We start from the raw sequence: 24,338 nt of genomic DNA on the forward strand, positions 1-24,338 counted from the left end.
TGATGCACAGATATGTGACTGTAAATTGCAGTTATATTTAATACATCAATGTCATAGAGCCATAATTTAAGTTTATAACATTCCTACTAACAATAATTACCATTTTGTAGCTGCCCTAGTAGAACTATTTGGGACAGATATATAGTCTCTCTTTTCAAGGATTTGGCCATATACAGGGAGAAATAGAATAAGTGAATAGGATACTATTTTACGTTTGTTGTGCTTTCTCTTTTTAAAAATATTTTTTCCATTTATCATTTAATTCTATATTCAAGCAGTGCATTATGGGGACAAGAAAGTGAATATCATTTGTATTTCAGTTTCTGAAACATCACTGTATTGGAACCAATAGATTTTAAAGTTCCTGTTGTACATTAAAGAAAGTCACTCCTGAAACCCAAAATGAGGAAGGCTTTGTTACCTTTTACCATTGGTGGCTTATCTTGTGCAAAGAAAGTAGGAATGAAGGTCTTTTTTTTTTTTTTCTGAGCTGGGTCTTTTATTCTTTGTAAAGATAGCTAAGTACTCACGGGTAAGGAAAGCGAAGCAGAGCTTCTGTTCTGGATGAAGACCTACACCAGTGCCTCATTTAGTAATGAGCACATGCAGGTGTAAAGCACAGTACCCTGACTTGCACAGTTGTTTGTAGGTACTTAATGAGCTTTGATTCCCTGTTAACAGTTAATGTGACTGGCCTTTGATCCTACTAACATTTATATCAACCTTTAGGTTCCTAATTAAGTACTCAATGGTTGATGGCTTATATAGTTAAACTAAGATGCTTGCCAAAGTCCTTTTATAACTCATTTACTGGTCTCTGAAACTTTATTAATAGCAACATTAGTCTATGTCCCGTCTTTGTTTTCCTGGAAGGAAGAAACTCTAGTTCCTCCCCCTTCTCACCTGTTTACTCTCGTACATTTCTTTTCATGTCAGTCCTCTACAGTAAGTATATACTCCCACACAATTGTCTTAGCAAACTAGTTAATAGGGAGATGGACTCCATATATATCACTTGAGAACTAAAAGGAATCTAAATACCATTCTACTGTTCCATCTTCATTTATAGATGAGGAATCTGAACCCAGGTCATACTGACCATAGAGTCCAGTCATCATGACATGAATTGTTTGTTCATATTTGTTTTTTTGTTTTTGTTTTTGTTTGTTTTGGTTTTTTGAGACAGGGTTTCTCTGTGTAGCTTTGCGCCTTTCCTGGAACTCACTTTGTAGACCAGACTGGCCTCGAACTCACAGAGATCCACCTGGCTCTGTCTCCCGAGAGCTGGGATTAAAGGCGTGCGCCGCCACCACCGCCTGGCTGTTTGTTCATATTTGTAACTTAAAGAAATATTTGGAGACTTCCTCACTTTCCTGAATTTTTCTACATAAGTGAATTATCGTGAGTGAGACCTGTAGGGTGAAAAAGCTTCTTTGCACTCCATAAATGACTATTCCCTAAGAGTCACTGAGTAGAGACTACCTGGCAAGCCATAGATTTGATAAGCCTTTGTCATCTTGGGGTAGAGGTGAAACCCAGTACAAATCTAAAGTAATTTATTTTTGAAATAACATGTATTTTAGATGGCTTTTAGTTTGCATATTATATGAAAATACCAATTTTTAAATTCAGCATACTTGGGTACTGATTACTGCCATCTGCTTTTTTTTCCAAGTTGGTAGCTTTTGAAGTAGAGAGAATTAAAGTTGAAGAAAATAACCCACTGAAGATGATAAAGCACATCAGAGAACTTGCTGAGCAACTATTCAAAAATGTAAGTAAGTGTATGTAAAATTTTAAAGTATTAAAAAAATGTTTCATTTTCAGAACTGAGAAGCTCCACCATTATAGTAGTGATATGGAGCTCTGGATAATCAATCCCAAGATGTCACACGTAGTCCTGTGTGTCATAGTGTATCACATTTTCATATCAGTCACTGTATCATGAAAATGCCTTGACCACATTTTTCCCCACTTGTCTTTGTCTTCACTCTATGTTTTCTTCCGGGTCTCATGCTTATGTAATACAGAAAGACATTGGAGATCTAGTGCAGTGCTGTCGTTTGAGTTGCATTGTTTTGAATTAACGAGGTGAGAAAGTCAGCTGGAAGAAAGAATGAAAGCTGGTACATGAACACGAAACTCAAAGATGAAAGTGCTCCCTGGAGAGAGGAAATGTTGTCAATTAAAAGATGAGGATGTGGTGAAATAACCACCTGAATTCTTAGGCTGGCACAAGAGTACATGCTTATAGAATAGTGGATTTTGGCTAAGTGAGTGCTGATTATTCCTGCTTGTGAAGCCTTTGATTCCTTTTGTTAAGAAATGTAAATCAATTGGAATGTGGTCCAGTGAAGAAAAGCAGAGGGAAGTTGGTTTTTTGTTTTTTGTTTTTTGTTTTTTTTAAGGACTTTAGAGAGAAGAAGAACTTGATATTGGTGTTCCAGCCCCAATGCATATTGTTTAATCTAGCTGTTTGACAAGGTAAACCATTTTACAGTGAGTTATTAGTCACTGCTTTGTCACATTCATTTGAAATGTGGGAAGCAGTAAGTTAAAAGCAGAAATACTAAACTATTACCTTGTTACATATTGTTTAATTATTTATTCTCTGCTTGTGTGTTCAAGTGCATGTATTGAGGATTCAAACCAGAGTTTTGGTGCATGCTATGTATCCACTATACTTCTGAGCTTTCCCCTGCTATACTCAGTTATGCTCAAGTTCTACATTTGGAATCTGACCTTCCTTTGAGAGAAATAATTCTTTTTGAAGATTTGTATTCAAACACATGGTCTTTTCTGAACCGTGCCCATCTAAGTTTTGGTGCATAATTGAATATTTCTGGTTTATTTCTTCAATTACTAGTGATTTTATTATCAGTTTTGACAGCATGTTTTGCCTAACATAAAAAGAACAGTAGGTAACACAGACAGAAATTAGGCATAGCATGCTTAGTCCTGGCAAAAGATCATTTTCTATTTTAATTATTCAAGAGCGATACTTCAGTGGACTGTCATTTATAGAGAATTAGTTCCTTTTCTAAGAAGCAATATTTTGTATTCTTAAACATTATCTCATTTTGAGTCATAAGTAATTTCTCAAAAATTTAAATAAATGATAGTACATTTAACCACATTACATACATTATCTATTATCCTATAGCACCCATTTAAGCCAGATTCAGTATGCCCATTTTCTTGAGGATATAATTGGCTAAGAATAATGTAGCTATTAAGTGAAAATCCAGACTTTAAATTTATGAACTTAATCATGTATGACTCCTAATCTCATTCTGTCATATTGGGTCTATCTGCAATTCCAAAAAATTAACAATCATCCAGGCATTGGTGGTACACACCTTTAATCCTAGCGCTCTGGAAGCAGAGGCAGAAGGATCTCTGAGCTGGAGGCTAGCCTGATCTACAAAGTGAGTCAGCAAGAGAAACTCTGTTTCAAAAAACAATAAAAAAGTAACAATGTTTCCATTAAACTTTTTGACAGTGTTTTAGCATAGTTTCTCACTTAGCAGTGACCCTGTGCGTGACAAGGACTCTGTGCAGTAAGGGAAGACTGGTGTTGGATAAGGAAATTGAAGATTTGGAAGTATTTATTCTCTAGGGAGGACTGGTTTATTGATGCATTTCAAAGATGAGCAATGCCAGGTGGAAATCAGTTTAATCAACCAAATCAAATAGGACTAATACTTTTAATAACTTGCTGTTTAATTTGATGTCTTTTTTTGTGGGGAGGAGGTGTTTTGAGACAGGGTTTCTCTGTGTAGCCCTGGCTGTCCTGGAACTCCCTCTATAGACCTGGCTGGCCTCAAACTCAGAGATCCCTGTGCCTCTGCCTCTAGGTTAGGGTTAGGCACCATTACCACCTGGTGTTCTTTGATGTTTTTTTCAAGACTATTCCAGGACAAATGTTGTAGCTAGTAAGGTGACCAAAATTAGGATTCTGACATCATTGTGTCTCCAGTATGTGAGAGCCCAGTGTCTACAAGGGATTATGCCAAGCCACTTTAATGCAAAGACAAAATAAATAATTGCTTCTTACTATCTTACAACTTAAATTTTATGATATATACTTTATATTTACCAGTATATAACTAAAATATAATAAAATTAGTATCTAGTGGTTATATGTTCTATTTTTGTTTTTTTTTTGTTTGTTTGTTTTTCTGAGACAGGGTTTCTCTGTGTTGTTTTGGTGCCTGTCCTGGAACTCACTCTGTAGCCCAGGCTGGCCTCGAACTCACAAAGATCCGCCTGGCTCTGCCTCCCAAGTGCTGGGATTAAGGGCATGCACCACTATCATCCGTCCGGCACATTCTTTTTTTATTATTCTCATATATATTACATCCCAACCTCAGTTTCCTCTCCCTCCCCTTCCTCCAGTCTCTCCTTTCCACCTCCTCCCTTTCCCCCAGATCCACGCCCACCAACCCCCCACTCTACCTCCCACCACCACCCACCCCGTCTCCCCTCAGAAAAGAACAGGCCTCCCAGGGATATCAGCCAAACATAACCAAACATAGCATAATATGCTACAATAATACTAGGCACATACTATCATATCAAGACTGGACAAGGTGACTCAGGAAGAGGAAAAGGGTCCCATAAGCAAGCAAAAAAGTCAGAGACAGCCCCTGCTCCCATTGTGAAGAGTTCCACAAGAGCACCAAGCTACTCAGCCATAGCATATATGTAGAGGTCCTAGGTCAGACCCCTAAAGGCTTCCTGATCTCAGCGAGTCCCATGAGTCCTGGTCAGTTGATTTCTGTGGGCATGTTCTTGTGGTGTCCCTGTCTCCTCCGGTTCCTTCAATCTTCCCCCAACCTCCCCTGCAGAACTCCCCAAGCTCTGCCTAATGTTTGGCTGTGGGGCTCTGCTTCTGCTCCCATCAGTTGCTGGATGAAGTCTCTCTGGTCTCTTTGATGACATTTCTGCTAGGCTCTATCCCAGAACACTCTGCAAGCACATGACTCATGTTTACTATCCTCCAGAATGTCTTGCTCCCTCAGAGTCTCCTGGCGACTCCTCAAACTCCTCCCTTCCTCCTCCCAGCATTCTCTCTGCCCCCGAAATCTTGCCTAGCTATCAGCCAATCAGCTTTTTATTAACAATGAGAGCAACACATTTTCACAGTGTACAGGATTATTCCACAGCATTTCCACCATTTTGTGTAAATAAAAAAGGAAAGTTTTAACTTTAACAAAGTAAAATTATAGACAACAAAAACAGTTAACAAGTAAGAATTACAGTTCCAGAGACAAATGGATGGATCTAGAAAAAATCATCCTGAGTGAGGTAACCCAGACTCAGAAAGACAAACATGGTATGTACTCACTCATAGCAGGATACTAGACATGAAACAAGGATGACTTGTCTGCTACTCACATCACCAGGGAGGCTATCTGGAAAACAGGACCCCAAGAAAGACACAGGGATCACCCAATGACAGAGAAATGGAATGAGATCTACATGAACAGCCTGGACATGAGTGGGGGTAATGAAAGGCGAGGGTTGAGGGAAAGAGAGCTTGGGGGAGCGGGAGATCCCAGCTGGATCAACAACAGAGAGGGAGAACAAGGAATAGGAGACCATGGTAAATGAAGACCACATGAGAATAGGAAGAAGCAAAGTGCTAGAGAGGCCCACAGAAATCCACAAAGATACCCCCACAACAGACTGCTGGCAATGGTCGAGAGACAGCCCGAACTGACCTACTCTGGTGATGGGATGGCCAAACACCCTAATTGTTGTGCTAGAAACCTCATCCAACTACTGAGGGATCTGGATGCAGAGATCCATGACTAGGCCCCGGGTGGATCTCTAGGAGTCCAATTAGCGAGAATGAGGAGGGTTTATATGAGCAAGAATTGTTGAGACCAAGGTTGGATAAAGCACAGGGACAAATAGCCAAATGAATGGAAACACATGAACTATGAACCAATGGCTGAGGGGTCCCCACTGGATCAGGCCCGCTGAATGGGTGAGACAGTTGATTGGCTTGATCTGTTTGGGAGGCATCCAGGCAGTGGGACCAGATCTTGTGCTCATTGCATGAGTTGGCTGTTTGAAACCTGGGGCCTATGCAGGATTGTTTGGCTCGGCCTGGGAGGAGGGGACTAGACCTACCTGGACTGAGTCTACCAGGTTGACCTCAGTCTGTGGGGAAGGCTTTGCCCTGGAGGAGATGGGAATGGGGGGGGGGGTTGGGGGGAAGGTGAGGGGGACGGGAGGGGGGAGAACAAGGGAATCCGTGGCTGATATGTAGAACTGAATTGTATTGCAAAATAAATTAAAAAAAAAAAAAAACACTATGATAAGTAAAAAAAAAAAAAAAAAAAGAATTACAGTTCCAATATCCAGACCATTTGTATTTGGCAAATTTAGAGAAAACATTTTATTTATGTTTCTGAGTCTAAAGTTTTATACCTCATTTACCTCTTTATCATAACTAAGGGAAACTGTAACTATAACCATCTAGTCTTCAACTCTGTCAAAGACCCCAGAAGAATATATTACCTGAGTAAACAGGAAGTGCATTGCAAACAACTTCCAAAACTCTAGAAATGGACAGAGACATCTGGCTGCCTGCACAGTCACCCATAGTTTTTCTGCAGTGTTGGGGCATCCAACTTTAGGCTTCAGGCCCAATATATCTGATAGACATTTCTGAGAAGCAGAGAATTTTGATGGACTGTCCTACCTTGTCTTGGCAAAGTTTAGCAGATGCTTTTTTTTTTTTTTTTCATCCTGCTGGTCCGTTGTGGACAATAACTGTCAGCAGTTGAGGCAAGGGCAGTTTCTTTGCACAAATGTCTGGCTTTTGCCATAAACAAAACAAATTCCATATGGAGTTTCTTCAATACCCATCATCCTCTTAGGAAGCAAATTGGTGCTGTCAGGAGCAGACGTGTCTCACTGTGATTAAAAGCCTTAGGTTATTAAAATATTTTAAATGCCATATTCTGTACATCTTTGAAGAGCTTGAAGACCATCTATCTATCTAAATGTATCTGTTTAACCTTGAAAACATACCTAATATGACTACAAGTTTGATTATTATATAACTATTAACCCATAGTTTTAATTATATATTATACTTTTAAATGAGTTGCATAGGCACAATACCCCAAACAAGAGTAGAAGCATACATATAGTATAGCAAAAATAACTTTAAATTTGTATCAATATACAAAAATCCATACCAATGTAAAATATTTAAGACTAGTGGTCACTTTTTAAGTTTAAAAGTAATTTTGATAATCTACCCTTTTATCCTATCATTTCTATACCTCCCCATTTTTCTTTTCAGAAAGAGCTCTTTGAATTTAACTCCTTTGTTTAGCTTTTTTCCTGACTATGACCATTAACAATTGTAATCAACCCCTTTAAATGATGACAAACATCCATACCCCATCTTTTGGGAATGTGGGTGTTGTTTTTTCTAGACTGCTTCCTGTTGTCTGGGGGGTGCTGGCATCTTTGAGGGATGCTGAGAAAATTTAGGATAATGGTTAAGTCTTGGCTGGAGTAGTTTATGAGGCTGGACCATACTGGCCAGCAGCCTTGAAGCTGTTTTGGATGCAGAATTCTGGATGCAGAATTTGGATGCAGCTTTTTATTAACAATGAGAGCAACATATTTTCACAGTGTACAGAAGGATTAATCCACAGCAGTGTTGGATTTTGTCAAAGACTTGTCGTAGAATATTATTTTAAGATGTGTTACTTTTGTTTATATTGCATTTGTTTAACTCTGTGAAGCTGTGTTGCTGTGCCTGTCTAAAACACCTGATGGTCTAATAAAGAACTGAATGGCTAATAGCAAGGCAAGAGAAAGGCTAGGCAGGGCTGGCAGGCAAAGAGAATGTATAGAAGGAGAAATCTGTGAAGAAAGGAAGAAAAAGAGAAGTAGCCAGAGAAGGAGGAGGAATCCAGGGGCCAGCCACCCAGCTACACAGCAAGCCACAGAGTAAGAGTAAGATTTACGGAAGTAAGAGAGCAGGAAAAGCCCAGAGGCAAAAGATTGACAGGATAATTTAAGGAAAGCTGACAAGAAACAAGCCAAGCTACAACTGACCATTTAAAATTAAGAGTAAGCCTCCATATGTGATTTATTTGGGAGCTGGATGGTGGACTCCACAAAAGAGCAAAAAGAAAGAACAAAGACTTTTTCGTCATCGAATGGTATGATTACGTGGCATCTAATGATATGACCATGTGGTTTTTTCTTTTAGTTTGTTTATATGGTTGATTATATTGACAGGTTTTCATATGTTGAACCATCCTTGCATCTCTGGGATGAATCATACTTGGTTATGGTGGATGACCTTTTTGATGTGTTCTTGAATTCGGTTTGCAAGTATTATATTCATTATTTTTGCATTCATGTTCATGAGGGAAATTGGTCTGTAATTATCTTTCTTTGTTGAATCTTTATATGGCTTGGGTATCAGGGTGACTGTGACCCCATAAAATGAATTTGTCAATATTCCTTCTGTTTCTATTTCATGGAAAATTTTGAGGAGTATTGGTATTAGGTCTTCTTTGAAGGTCTGGTAGAATTCTGTGCTAAAACCATCTGGCTCTGGGCTTTTTTTTTTTTATTAGGAGACTTTTAATGACTGCTTCTATTTCCTTAGGGGCTATAGATCTATTTAAATTGTTTATCTCATCTTGATTTAACTTTGGTAAGTGGTCTGTTATTGAAGAAGTTGTGAATTTCTTTTAGATTTTCCAGTTTTGTGGAGTACAGGTGTTTGAAATATGACTGTCTAGTTCTTTGGATTTCCTCGGTGTCTGTTATGTCCCCTTTTCATTTCTGACTTTGTTAATGTAGATATTCTCAGTCTTTTAGTTAGTTTGAATAGGGTTTGTATATCTTGTTGATTCCCTCAAAGAGCCAACTCTATTTCTTTGATTCTTTATATTTTCTCTGTTTCTATTTTATTGATTTCAGTCCTCAGTTTGATTATTTCCTGCAGTCTACTCCTCTTGGTTGTGTTTGTTTCTTTTTGTTCTAGAGTGTTCAGGTGTGCTGTTAGGTTGATAGTATGAGATCTCTGCAATTTCTTTTTGAAGGCACTTAATACTATGAAATTTCTACTAGCACCACTTTCATTGTGTCCCATAAGTTTGGGTAGGTTGTGCATTCATTTTCATTGAATTCTAGGAAGTCTTTAATTTCTTTTGTTATTTCTGCCTTGATGCAGTAATCATTCAATAGGGAGTTTTTCTGTTTATGTGAATTTGTAGGCTTTATGTTGTTCTTGTTGTTGATATCCAGCCTTAATCTATGGTGGTCTGATAGGATACAGGGGGTTATTTTAATTTTCTTGTATTTGTTGAGACTTGATTTGTGATTTAGTATGTGGACAGTTTTAGAGGATGTTCTGTGAAGTGCTTAGAAGAAACTATATTCTTTTGTGTTTGGATGAAATGTTCTGTAGATATCTGTTAGATCCATTTGATTCATAACATTTGTTAGCTTCATTATTTCTCTGTTTAGTTTTTGTATGGATAACCTGTTCATTAGTGAGAGTGGGGTATTGAAGTCTCCCACGATTATAATGTGTGAGGTTCAGTGTGTGATTTGAGCTTTAGTAATGTTTCTTTTACAGATGTGGGTGCTCTTGTGTTTGGGGCATAGATGTTAAGAATTGCAATGTCCTCTTGGTAGATTTTTCCTTTGAGTATAAAATGTCCTTCTCCATCTCTTTTGATTAATTTTGGTTTGAAGCCTATTTTGCTAGATATTAGAATTGCTACACCAGCTTGCTTGTTAGGTCCATTTGCTTGGAAAATCATTTTACTCTGAGGTAATATCTGTCTTTGATGTTGAGGTGTGTTTCTTGTATACAGCAGAAGTATGGATCCTGTTTTTTTGCTAGCCTGTTTCTTTTTATTAGAGAATTGAGTCCATTGATATTGAGAGATATTAATGAGCAATGATTGTTAATTCCTGTTATTTTGTTGGTGTTGTTGTTGGTGGTGATGGTGGTGGGAGGAGAGAGAGAGAGAGAGAGAGAGAGAGAGAGAGAGAGAGAGAGAGAGAGTGTGTGTGTGTGTGTGTGTATGTGTTTCCCTTTGGGTTTTGCTGGTGTGAGATTATTTATGGCCTGTGTTTAGTGGGTGTAGTTAACTTCTTTGGTTTTGAGTTTTCCTTCTAGTACCTGTAGGGCTGGATTTGTGGCTAGATAGTGTTTAAATTTGACTTTGTTGTGTAATGCCTTGTTTCCTCCATCTATGATGATTGAAAGTTTTGCTGGAAATAGTAGTTTGGGCTGACATCCATGGTCTCTTAGAGTCTTCAAGACATCTGCCCATGTTCTTCTAGCTTTTATAGTCTATGTTAAGAATTCGGGTGTAATTATAACAGGTCTGCCTTTATATATTACTTGGCATTTTTCTCTTGCAACTTTTAATATTCTTTTTTTTTTTTTTTTTTTTTTTTTTTGGTTTTTCGAGACAGGGTTTCTCTGTGTAGCTTTGCGCCTTTTCCTGGAACTCACTTGGTAGCCCAGGCTGGCCTCGAACTCACAGAGATCCGCCTGCCTCTGCCTCCCGAGTGCTGGGATTAAAGGCGTGCGCCACCACCGCCCGGCTTAATATTCTTTCTTTGATCTATATCTAGTGTTAATTATTATGTGGTGCAGGGACTTTCTTTTCTGGTTCAATCTATTTGGTGTTCTGTAAGATTCCTGTACCTTTATAGGCGTGTCCTTCTTTAGGTTAGGAAAATTTTCCTCTCTGATTTTGTAAATATATTTTCTGGGTTTTTGAGCTAGGAATCTTCTCCTCCTTCTATTCCTATTATTCTTGGGTTTGGTCTTTTCATAGTATCCCAGATTTCCTGGATATTTTGTGTTAGGAATTTTTTAGATTTAACATTTTCTTTGACTGATGAATATATTTCTTCTATTGTATCTTTAATTCCTGAGATTCTCTTTTCCATCTCTTGTATTCTGTTGGTGATGCTTGCTTCTGTAGTTTCTGTTGGCTTACCCAGATTTTCCATTTCTAGAATTCCCTCAGTTTGTGTTTCTTTATTGCTTCTATTTCAATTTTCAGGTCTTGAACAGTTTCCTTCACCTTTTGGTTTTTTCTTGGCTTTCTTGGCATTCTTAATGGATTTATTGATTTCCTCCAACATTTTCTTTTGTTTTTTCCTCAGTTTCTTTAAGGTATTTTAAAATTTCTTCTTTAAGGACCTCTATCATCTTTATAAAGTTGGTTTTAAGGTCATTTTTTTGTGCTTCAATTGTTTTGGAATATTCAGGTCTTTCTGTTGTAGGATAGCTGGGCTCTGGTTGTGCCATGTTGCCCTTTCTAATATTGATTATGTTCTTACACTGGCATTTAGGCATGTGGGTTTGTGATGATTTTAGGTCTAGGTGTTGATTTCTGAGTTTGTCTTTGTTAGATGGGTGTTTGTTCCTTTGTTTCTGTTTTCTCTTTGGTTTTCTGGTCTTTGTGGCCTGAATTTCTGGTGATCAATGTGACCTCCAATCCAGTAGGAAGTCACTGTCCAAGTTGGTAGCTGGACTTCTGGTGGCTAGGTTGGTCTTACTTGCATCAGGGGGTCTCTGTTCTCCTGACTGGTGTGGCTTGTACCTGAGCAGCTGAAGTCTGCAGGCATTCTGGGTTGGGAAGTGAGGTGGGGGTGGGGAGGGATGGGTCTTTGGGAACTGAATCTAGGGAGTGGGACAGTTCAACTGACCAGTGTGGCCTGCACCTGAGCCAATTATACATTCTTAAGAGTGAATGTAAGTCACAGCCAGTGTCTTTCAGTTTTTAAAGTGATCATAGTGAAACTTTGCATTATTATGTAAAATAAAAGTTGCCTTATTTGTTAACTCTTTGAAATGCACTTTGTATTTCATGAGTCTTTACTAGGCTTTTTTAAAAAATCTAATTCAGTTCCATTAATTTAGTTGATTCCATTCATCCAGTATGTACTTATCAAGTACTTACTAGTGTCAAGCATACTTTAGGCACATGATTCTCCTAATATCTTTCAGAAAAGATCAACATGATGATTGAGAATCTAGGAGTATTGTGATAGATTGTTGTCATTCCTTCTAGTTGTAAGATTCTGAAGTTTTTGACAGTCCCAACATTGCTAAAGTATAAAAACTTTATGAAATTAAAACAAAACAAAATGAAAAACAGACCACTGTGGTAAAGTTACTTTCTTGGGTCATGCAGGAAATTGGGAAATTGGGGTTAAGGAGAGGAATCATGTCAGTGTATGGAAAGTAATCCACATGAAAGCCATTTTCGCTACCATGTCAAAGTCACATTTCTGAAATTCCCCTTTGGTAAGTAGGAACAAACAGATAATTTTACTGTTTGATTTCTCTTGGCTTAAAATTCAGAAAGGGTGATTCCATTCAAATGTTTGTAAATACTTTATTGCACTTAAATCTGGTATGTGTGTCTAGCTTGTCTTCAAAACCCATTTCAGGATTTCAAAGAAGTCTTGATTTTCCAGTTTCTTCTCATCACTTCTTTATTTTGCCCTTTAATGAGGTTTCAGGCATGTGAGTTCTATGAATGGAACTAGAGTTGGCTGCTTTTCTTGATTCCTGGAACTTCCTAAATAATTAAGAAAAGTACTGGTGACTTCAGTACCTTGGAAAAGTGGAATAGAGGAGAAGACTAAATGCATTTGAGTCAGATCATGCAATCATTGGTAGAGTTTATGCCATAAAGATTAGTGTATATACATCTATACAACTTTTCCTTTTTTGTGCCCAGTTGATAATACTGAAAGCTGCCCTCTACCTTTTAGTGTCTGCACAAGCACTTGTTTTCCTACTTTATCCCTGTGATTCCAGACTTTATATATACAAACCTTGTAATGAAATGCCAAAATAATAAAGAGTAGAATTTTATGAAACTTCATTTCAAAGTACTAGAAAATCAGTTGAAATAAGACCCTTTAACTCTAAGCATAAGCTCCTCTATCTGGTTTGCTTGTTCACGGTCAATTTATTGTGATTTGATTCACATAGAATAAAAATTTTAATGTACACATCTATACATTTTGACAAGTTCAATATGCCACTAGCCCTATAGTAGATGCCTATAACATTCTTATCACTCTGGAAAGTTCTTTAATGCCCCTTGGTAGTCACATCCTCCTACCGCCTCAAATGCTTGGTAACCAATGGTCTGTTTTCTATCTCTGTGGTTTTGGTTTTTCCACAATTCAGTTGTTTTGAATTTGGCTTCATTCTCTTAATATGTATTTCAAATTCACCCATGGTCACACGTAGCTGGAGAGTATACCTCTCATTTCTGAGTAGCATTCCACTTATGGATTACCTAAGTTTTCTTTCTCTGTTGACCAGCTGAAAAACAAATTTTGGCAATAATGAGCATCCTGAATATACGTGTATTTGCAAAAATACAAATTTTATTTCTCTTAGATAAATACTTAGGACTAAGATACCAGGATATCTGGTAACACAACATTTAACTTTGTTTAAAACTGCTGATTGTTTTTCTAAGTGTCTATAGTATTTTGCATTCCTTCTAGCAGAAATTCCCATGAGAGTTTCATTTGCTTTACATCTTCGGCAACACTCAGTATCATCATTTGCTATTTTCCGTTTCTTTGTTTTTCTTGCAGTCATTCTCATAAGTGTGCAGTAGTACCTCTTTGTGGCTATTGTTTTAATTTCAGCAGGTGAATGTGTATTATCTTAGCTAATCATTATATGCAAATGCTGCCTTAATATTTGTGATAAAATTAATTAAGAATAGAGACTCTCCATCTGGAGTCATTAAAGTAATGATTCTCAAAAAAACTCGGCCCTCCCACTGTATTTAGAGACATTGTCATATTGGGCAATATCAGAAGATACTTTTAGTTATCATGGCTAGAGAGACTGTGCTGTTGTCATCTAGTAAATACAGGCTTTTACAATACATGAGGACTCTCCATTCCCACTGTAAACAAAGAATGGTCCCGTTTAAAATGCTAGTAGTAGTAAGACTGAGGAGCACATCCAGTGAAGGTAAAACAGTCAGCATATTAGATGGGAAATCCTCAACACCAAATGTATTATGTTAATTAAGAGACTGTGATGCATCTGAGTGATCCTTGAAAGGCTTATCAAGTTGGAAAATCAAGAATACTCCACTCTATCCTTGAAAGGCTTATCAGGTTGGAAAATCAAGAATATTTCACTCTATCAATCTTACATACTGCCAGGCAGCTCAAGAGTCCAATTATATTGGTAGTATTTAGTGATTTACATCATCAATAATAATAATGTCTTCAACTATATTTGGGAGGATTTGTGTGATCCCCCAGAGTGCTAGGTTTGAATAGTGGACATTAAACAATTTTAAGTATCTGAGCTAATCTTGAATATTTAGTATCCTCTAACAAAGTCACATTGATTTGTTATTCACTGCTAAGTCAAATTTGTAGGATGAATTTTTTTTCTAGTGTGGCTATTGCCTACTTTGTATTCCCAGTGAATCTTAGGATTTTTGTTTTGTTTCGTTTTGCCTTTATTTGACATGTATGTTCAGCCTTCTTTTCTATAAAAGCTGTATATAATCTCATTTAGTCTAGCAAAGGAAGAAAAAAATTGATGTTCCCCAGCTATATGGAATATATGTTTTAATTTTTTTCAAGGCTGAGAAAAACAGTGAGTTTCTCCCTGTGTGTACTATAACAGGATTACAAAGACCATGTCTTGAAAATTATCATCAGAATTTAAAATTTACTTCATTGGTAGGGCTGAATTTATCCAGACTTTCTCGGACTGTTCCTTCTGGTTGACTTGCACATAATTGTTTCCATGTTACCTTGTTCAGTTGTCTAAGGCTTTGGTTATTACTTTGTATTTACATTTCTCTGAACCCAAGTAAAAATTTGTTCATTGGTTTGGACTCTCAGGAAATAATGGATTTCCTTGTTTCAGCAGCAAAACTGGACTACAGTTTTTAATTAAATCTATAACCTAAGGAACGAGTCAAAACCTCTTGATAGTGAGAAGTAAGAGTAGATATTTCTAAGACCCCCTTGAATACATCAAATCCTAACCTGAGCTTCCTTTCCTTGCTGTCCTTCTGGGTCCAAGCATAGTTTCAGATGACACATGTGGTCCTTTACACTTAACATGCTGCCCATTAGAGGGCAGTAGTGGACAGACACAGCAGCCAGTAAACCAGATAGTAGATTTGCATCCTGTAAATACAGAATGTGATAATTTAGTAAATTTCTCTAAGGTCTGCATTGTAATGTAGAATGTTTCTGCAGCTGCAGATAGGATCACCTTGAACTTTTAACATGGGCTTTTCAAATACTTGTTGCATGGATTTGGTTTACAGTTTTTCTGATTTTGTTTATAGGAATACTGTTAATGAGCAACATCTTTTCTTTAATTAGTGATTTATGTGTAGACTACTGCTGCTACTTGACCACAAGTGCAATCACTATTGTTACTAACATGTAAGTAGTTGGTGTTGCGATCTTAGAAAGGAAAGGAATGCATTTCATTTTAAAACATGCTATATAAGAACATGTACCTAGTGTTACCATATTTTCATATCTAATCTTGTTTCTGGGCTGTCTGTTCAATTTGTCCATTTAACCCTTCACTAATAGTTGTAAGCTTGTATAGGTTTGGATACATCTGGAAACCTTGACTCACCCATTTTCTCTGTTGCTCAGTTCCCTGTTACTGGGACAAAATAGCTGAAACAATGAACTTACAAGGAGGAAAGATTGATGTTGATTCTCTGGTTCAGATACTTTAAACAATAGCTTCTAGACCCTGATGTTTGGGGCTTTGGTAGCGTAGTTATCATGACTAGTGTGCATCTTACTGTGGCTAGGAAGCAAAGACAGGAAGGGGCCAAGAGGCCGATATCCCCATTAAGTGTGCATACCCTCTAATGTAACTTCTTTCCACTGGTCCCTAACTCCTAAAGATTTTAGCACTCCTAAGAGCACCAATGGCTGGTGACAAAGCCTAGCATATGAGCCACTGGGGGGCATGTAAGATCAAAGCTATAGTGTTCTTCTGAACTTCCTTGACTTTTTAGGAGTCTTTGTTCTTGCCTATAAAAATAAACATGCCATGTTACAGATTTTGACTAGAAGTGCTACATGTACCTTTTGTTTTTCTAAACAACCTTAAGTCATTGTTAGAAAAGGTAATAGAGATACTAAGAAAAATAAAATGCAACTCAGAGATACTTGTATTATTACAAAAGGGTTTTCTTTAATGTTTTAAAAGTTGTTAAAATGAGGAGGCTAGGTATATGGCTTAGTGGGTAAAGCCCTTGTCAGGCAAACCTGACAACCTGAGTTCAGATCCCCAGAGCTCATGTAAAAACAAGACACAGTGGTGTCCAAGTCCATAATTCACTTCAGTGTGCGTCTGTAGGGAGATGGAATGTAGAGACAGGAGAAATACCAGAAGCTTGCAAGCCAGCTAGTCTAGCCTACATAGAAGTAAACAAAAGAGACAATGTCTCAAACAAGATGCAAGGTGAGAACCAACAACCAGAACTTTCCTCAGACATCCACCCACACCCTTAGGTGTCCACCCACGCTGATACACATGTGAGCATATATACACACACAAAAATGTTTAAAAGTTGTCACGATGACTATTATTACTGCATTTGAAATAGAGTGCAGAGGGCTTTTTAATTGCTACAAAACTAAGTCAAAATAGAAATAATAAATATACATAATGGATTCAGGATTCAAGATCCTTATGAATTACCTCTCCACACTAGAAAAACTGCACTGTATTTATAAAATTGTTAATTAAATATTTTGAGAATATATGAATAGAATCATGCTAATGATCAAAGCAAATAAATGTACTACTTTTTGAAGAAAGTACAGAGAATACAGACAAGTGATGTTTGTGTTAACTCCAGGTAGAATTTCAGGGAAAAAACTAAATATACAATTTTGCTTTCTCAAGGAAATTTGTAACATAAGCCTGATTATCTTAGGTAAAGTTATTTATCTAGCATCACATGTTGAGCAGTACAAGAATGAAAATATGGTGTTTGACCCATAAAAAAAGCAGTCTTATTTCCATTGTGTTTTGAGAAATGCTTACTGTGTCCTCTGCCCTGATCTACCTTTTTATTTTTCTGGGTCTGGGCTACATAACCAAAAAGAATTTGGGGGAACAGTTCTAATAGGTGGTGACAGTTGACCATTTTTAACTGACAAGAGCTTGTTATAGGATACTAATGAGTTTAGTCTACACCATGAATAGCATAGGTTCAGTGGAAGTAAGGAATTTTCTGGTGGCAGAAGGATAATAAATGCTAGAATTGGTCTAAGAAAGGTTGTAAAGCAGCCTTCCCTAGAGAACTTTAGAGAACACATAAATTCCACTCTCCTCAGGATTTGAAATAGAATCCTCCTTAACCCAATGCTAGATAAAGTTTCATGCTGCTCCTAGAATATTTAAAAATATTAGCTGGTAAGGTTAGGGAGTGCCACTCACTGGTAGCATATAGAAAGTCTTGGGTTCAATCTCCTGCACCAAAAACTTTAAAATAATTAAATCATTACAGTTTTGATGTGTGTCATTGTTTCCCACTTGCTAGGATACAGTGGGAAATACTTTAGTATCTTCTGCATGCCTCTCAGTTTTTTCCTGCAACAGGTATATAGAACAGGACAAATAAACAAAACAAAATACAGCAACAACAACAAAAAACCTCTTTAACATGGGGCTGGAGAGATGGCCCAGAGGTCTTGTAAAGCACTGGAGTTCAGTTTCCAGCACCCACATTAGACAACTCATAGCCACCTAGAACTCCAGCTCCAGAACAGTCAATGTCCTCCTCTGGCCTCTACAGGCACCTGCATGCACATGCACACATGCACACAGAAACACACATACATATACACAAAGCAAAATAAAATGGTTTAAAATTTTTTAATTAAAAATATCTTTTTAATTAAGCAAAACATCTGCTTTTGTGGTGCTTCCTTTGAGTAAGACAAGGCTAAACAATAAATAAAATCCATACTATGTGAAAAGGAAGATAATGGATGTATTATGGGAGGCAATATAATTTTGGTAAGGTATCCAGAAAGGATGAACATAAGAAACACAAATTCAGAGGGAATGGGGAAGTATTCTGGACCAAAGGAACAGTTGTGTGCCAAGGACTTAAGGTAGGAACAGGAAAGCCTGTGAGCCCTGGCTCAAATGGATGTAGCATATAGTTGCATAGAAAGGCTAGATCTTGCAGTCTCATTAATAAATTTGGGTTTCACTCTGTTGAGGAGACCACTTCACTGAGCAAGGTTGTGTGGTGAGTTGTCATGTTTTTAATGAAGTCAGTGTCTTCACTGTTGGAAGACGGAAAAGGGCAGAACCAAGGGGACCAGATATACTGGATAATATAAGAGCTTTTGGCTTAACTAAATTGAGAAATAGTCAGATTATAAATGTACTCTGAAGATGAAGTCCATAAGAGAAATGAATAATTGTATGTTAGAAACGGGGATTAAAGATGACCAATCTTTCCACAGAAATGATAGGGAAAAAATATATATGCCATTCACTGCAGTGATCAAGACTGAGTAAAATAGATTTATAGATAGACTACATTTTAGACCTAAATTGAAGATGTTATTTTAAATCTTAGTGGAAATATTTTGTGTAGAGTTAAAAAGAAGACTGTAGAATTGGAGAACACTCAGATTAAGAGCATTGAATCAAGCCAGGCAGTGATGGCACACACCTTTAATTCCAGCACTTGGGAGGCACAGTTAGGCAGATCTATGAGTTCAAAACTAGCCTGGTCTGCAAATGAGTTCTAGGACAGCCAGGGCTACACAGAGAAACCCTGTCTCACAAAACAAGACCAAAAATAAAAACAACCCCTCCTCAAAAAAGAACATTGACTCATTGATATCTTTATGATTCAGAATTAAATGACTGGAAGTGATCTCGAAGGGATTTAAGTGTTAATAGAGTAAAGGGCCAAGGATTGAGCATTGAGGTATTCACATAATTAATGCAATCAGATCTAAAATCTAAGCAAGGAACATATTCATGGAAGAAGACCAGCTGTCTCAGAGATTCTGGTATTGTATGTACATTGGCATGTATGTGAATGTATAACCACTCACCTGATTCCAGTGTGTAACTCTGTGCTCTTCTATTCTTCCTGTTTTCCACTGTTATGTTAAATATGTTTACTTGGATACTTTTATTTGTGTCTGATGCTACAGGAGAATCCAAACCCCCATATGGCGTTCCAGAAAGTTCCACGCCCAACAGAAGGATCCCACCTGAGAGTTCATATTCTTCCTTTCCCAAAAATTAATGAAGCCCGGGTTCAGGAACTAATACAGGAAAATTTTGCTAAGAACCAGAATGCACCTCCTGCTACAAGAATAGAAAAGAAATGTGTGGTGCCAGCAGGTCCACCTGTTGGTATGTATTTTTTTTTTTTTTGTGTGTGTGTGTGTGTGTGTGTGTATGTGTATGTTTGCTCCTTTCAAAAATAAATCTTTTATGAAATGGGGTGGTGGCACATTTCTATAACCCCAGCATGCAGGAGGCTAAAGCAGAATTGCTCCAAGTTCTAGGCCAGACTTGGCTATATAGGGAGTACAACACCCACCTAGACTACACAGTGGGACTCTGTCTCAAAACCACAAGAGCAAAAACAAGCTGTGTGTCCTTTTATCAAAATACAAGACACAGCAAAGAAAGTATATGATTTTAAAAAATGAACAAGCTCATGAACTGGAATCAAAGTACTACCAACACTCAGATACTCCATCCACACTACCTCTCAGAAAAAGTGATAATTATCTGACTGTTGCCACTGTAAAATCTATTTCTTTCTTAAAACACTTTACTGAACTGTAGTTCACATATCAAAAGTTCTCCTGTAAATATACCGTGTGGTGACTTTGAGTAACTCACAGTTAACTCTACCATTATCACTGTTTAGTTTAGAGAACATTTTCTTAAGCCATTTAAAAACATTCTTCTGTACCTGTTGTCAATGATTTCCTACTTCCTTCCAGAACTACCTTCTCTCCAGGTTGGAGAGTAATCTACATCCTGTCTTCATGAATTTGCCTATTATGGGCATTTGTATAAATGGAATTATGTACCATGTATTCTTTTGTGACTGACTTATTCGTTTAGTATAATATTTTCAACGTTTTTATGGCAGCATATGTCAGTATGGCATTGTTTTTTGTGGGTGAATAATGTTCAACAGTAAGGGGGAAATAATATTCAACAATAAGGGAAAAATAATACATTTGACCTTTTTTAATCATTCCTGAAATGATAGACATTTGGTTCTGCTTCAGGGCTTTTATGAATAATGCTGCTGTGAACACTGGTGCACAACTTTTGTGTATATGTGTTTTCAGTTCTCTTGAGTACATTCCCAGGAAGGAACTGGGGGTGGGGTCTGATACTCTGTGTTTTTAAGAACTGACCCTCCTTTCCACAGCAGTTGCCCTTCATTATACTTTACCAGCAATGGGCAAGAATGTGACACCCCCCCAGCACCAGAATGCTCAGCAGCTTTTTATGTTTGTTGCCTTTTCTGCATCTTCTGTTAATGTCTCTGATGTCAGGTATGGTGGCACACCTTTAGTCTCAGCAATCAGGAGTCAGAGGCAGGTGAATTTCTGAATTTGAGGCCAATCTGGTCTATGTAGCAAGTTTCAGGGCAGCCAGGGCTACATAGTGAGTCCTGTCTTTAAATAAAAGGGTGTCTGTCTAATTTTAATTTGAGCTATTTATTATTGAATTACTAGAATTTTCTGTAGTTTTTGAGTGATTCCCTTATCAGATATCTGATTTGTAAATACATTCTCCTCTTTTGTGGACTGTCTTTCTTTTTTCTTTTTTTTTTAAGTTAAAATTTTAAAAGTTTTAAGTTAAAATTTTAAAAATTTTAAGTTAAAATTTAAAAAATTTTAAAAATTTTAAATTTTAAGTTAAAATTTAAAAAATTTTAAAAATTTTAAATTTTAAAGGAGTTTTAAAAGTTAAAATTCCTGGTATCACGATCACAATTTACAGGACAATATAGCTAATGTAATGAAAAGAAAAAGACAAAGCTACAACAGATAAAAGACCTCAGGAATGTATCTAATTGATACTACATTGCATTAATCAATAGCTGTACTTTTTGCAAACTGTAGCTATGACAGTCCTGAACAAGAAGGGTTTCCTGTTTAAGCTGCAGTAATTTTTCTGACTGTGGATTATCATTCCTTTATTGGCAGATTTTTACAGTTCCTATAATATGTTTGGAACAACTGTCTTGAAGTCACCTGCCACTTTCCTGACAACTCCTTACTCTCTCCAGCTAAAAACTGGAGCCCTTTTCTACTGTTTTTTTTTTTTTTAAGCCTTCTGCTACCATATCCACCACTTCCACCACCAGATTCATAGCCATCATGATAGGGACTGCCTGAGCAAGTGATTATAGTTCCCACAACCTCCACAGTTACCTCCACCAGAATTTCCTCCTTGATTGCAACCATCATATCCTCTTCCTCCACCACCAGATCCACCACCTTGGTTTCCACATCCTGGTCCAACACTACCATAGCCTCCTCTACTACTGTAACAATGACCACCAGCGTAGTTGCCACCATCACCTTCAAATCCATTTATCTACCATTACCACCACTACCTCTGCTGCTGCCACCTCCACCACCATAGCTTCCTCTTCCACCAAAGTTTTCACCACAACCAAATTACCTCTACCACCTCCAGAGTTTCCTCCACAACCCATAAAGTTGCCAGATCCACCTCTATGACCTCTCTGTGATTTAGCAGACTGCATCTCTTGTTTAGAAAGGACCTTTTTCACTTCACAGTTATGCCCACTAATAGTGTGGTATTTGTGAACAATAATTTTATCAACTGTATCTTGATCATCCAAATTACAAAAGCAAATTCTCTCTTTTTTCCACTCTGCCTGCCTTCCCTAATTTCTGTTTCAGTCTTGCCATACCTTTCAAAGTGGTCTCTCAGATTATATTCTTCTGTATCTTCTTTAATTCTACCAGCAAACATTTTCTTCACCGTTAGATGTTAAATGGGCACCAGGCTTTACAGAATCCTCTCTAGACACAACTCTCTTGGTTCCACCACACACCCATCAACCTCGTGTGGCCGAGCACACATTGCACAAGAGTAGGTCACAAAACCAAAGCCCTGGAACATTTTGTTTAGGGATCTCTCATTAACACACAGTCTGTAAGTGTGCCCATTTCTCAAAATGTTCTCTTAAGCTATCATCTGTAGTTTGAAAGCCCAGACCACCAATAAACAGCTTTCTCAACTGTTCTGGTTCCTTTGGATCATGGCCCTCTATTTTAAGACTGGACTCACCTCTTCAAGCTCAAGTTCGATATGAGACTGAGAGGAAGAGGTGAGGCTATGGACTGTCTTTTTTTTTTTTTTACTGAATCTTGTCTCTTCTTCCCTAGCAGTTGAGGGAGATGTATTAAAATCTCATGATTGTGGAGCTGTTTCCCATTTTAGCTCTAGCTTAGCATTCTGGGTATATCTCGAAGTTGATTTGTTAGATGAGTATATATTTGCAAGTGTTATACTGATTAATTTGCCTCTTCATTGTTATGAAATGTGAACTAAGTTGTATCCTCCAAAGGGAAAACTTAGTCACTTTAAGATTATTACCATGAACAATATATAGTATTTTTCTTATTACATGGCATTTGTTATTTTAATTTTGCCCAGGATTTGAAAGATTAGACTAGTCATTGTATAATTTATTTGGTTTTAATTTATTTGTGTTTTCTTTATATTCTTCCACTAGTTTCAATAATGGATAAAGTGATAACAGTTTTCAACAGTGCACAGAGACTGGAAGTTGTTAGAAACTGCATCTCATTCATATTTGAAAATAAAACTTTGGAGACTGAGAAGGTAATAAAATAACGTTTTTCCTATTTAATATTTTCCCTTTAGAATTACATTTTGAAGTTGGCAAGTGATCTGTTCTCTAATTCTCTTTTGTCTCTTTAAGCCATTTTAAATGAATAGTGTCCAAAATTTAAGACTAGTTCAAGCCTCTGCCCACAAGAGAATTTGGTAGTCAGTTTTTCTCTCTAGTTGTTATAAAGATTTAATATTATCATTTTAAATTGTGTGTGTGTGTATGTGAGAGAGAGAGAGAGAGAGAGAGAGAGAGAGAGAGAGAGAGAGAGAGAGAGAGAGAGAACGCTATATACACGTGAGCAGTGCAGAGGTGCCTGTAGAGGCCATGGCATCAGACCCCCAGAAGCTGGAGTTAGAGTGTGATGAGTCACTTGATGTGGGTGCTTGGAACTGAACTTGTATCTTCTGCAAAAGCAATACACATTCTTAACAGCTGAGCCATCTCTCTAGCCACTTTCTCTCCTATTTTAAAGCACGATTCTTTGAACCTTTTTTCACATACTTTATTTTATATATAATTTCTTCTCTTTTTTTTTTTTGTAAGGAATCTAGTTAAATTGTCTAGAGCATACTAGAAACTGATATTACAATTTAAATGTGCCTCTTTGGGTTTTCTTGCTTTCTTCAATGAAACATGCTAAACATAACATAGCCTTTGCTTGGTGACTCATGATCACGGTTCTGAACATCTGCTACAGGGGGCTGGTAAACATGTATAGTTGCTTTCTACTATACTGAATAACCCATCATTTCTCACTTTTTCATGTTTTTGTTGGTCATTTATTTGTTCGTTGATTGGTTTGGTTTGGAGATAGATATATCTATCTCCAAATGTGGCGGGTTTCCTATTTGTTTCTCTTGCCTTCAGCTTTTGCATGCTGTTTCTTTCTTACTTTGGTTTGTTTTGGTTTTAGATTTTTGAGACGATGTCTCACTGGGTAGTAGTCTAGATTGGCCTTGTTTTACTGACCCTCTTGCCTCAGCCCCTCTGCATACAGGTGATGCCGTCATACCAGGCTTTGCATGCTGTGTTTATATCTGCTCCTAGTGTTGGTAGGCCCTCCTGCTCTAATACTTTTTCTTTTCTTGCTAATTTGTACCTTCTTTTTTTTTATGTTTTCCAAATTAAATAAGCTCTTTAATACTATATGCAAATGAACAGGCTTTATATGGTAAATTAGAGGAGCCATTTCTTAATATTCTTATAATGAGAGCTTTAATGAATATATCTAAAGAGATCTAAATATCTATAGCTTTGAGTCATGGTCTAAGCAGCAGTCTGTCTAGCCACTAAAGTTCTATGAAGTCTGGGGTGGGGTGAATTTAATGTTTTCTCAACCTACATTATAAGCTACTTGTACTT

At 37.3% G+C, this 24,338-nt stretch overlaps 1 protein-coding gene across 8 annotated transcripts in view; it reads left to right on the forward strand.

Annotated features, from left to right (window-relative positions):
- Positions 1-24,338, forward strand: part of Sbf2 (SET binding factor 2) — a 359,732-nt gene that overhangs the window by 206,245 nt on the left and 129,149 nt on the right. For all 8 annotated transcript variants that reach the window (XM_052713085.1, XM_052713088.1, XM_052713089.1 and 5 more), the window contains 3 exons: positions 1,676-1,774; positions 19,258-19,462; positions 22,854-22,963. In XM_052713085.1, the coding sequence (XP_052569045.1) occupies positions 1,676-1,774; positions 19,258-19,462; positions 22,854-22,963 (414 nt within the window). The remainder of the gene's footprint in view (positions 1-1,675; positions 1,775-19,257; positions 19,463-22,853; positions 22,964-24,338) is intronic.

Source organism: Peromyscus californicus, unplaced genomic scaffold (assembly GCF_007827085.1).
Source record: "Peromyscus californicus insignis strain IS unplaced genomic scaffold, ASM782708v3 Scaffold_4__1_contigs__length_199733344, whole genome shotgun sequence".
NCBI classification, from domain to species: domain Eukaryota; kingdom Metazoa; phylum Chordata; class Mammalia; order Rodentia; family Cricetidae; genus Peromyscus; species Peromyscus californicus.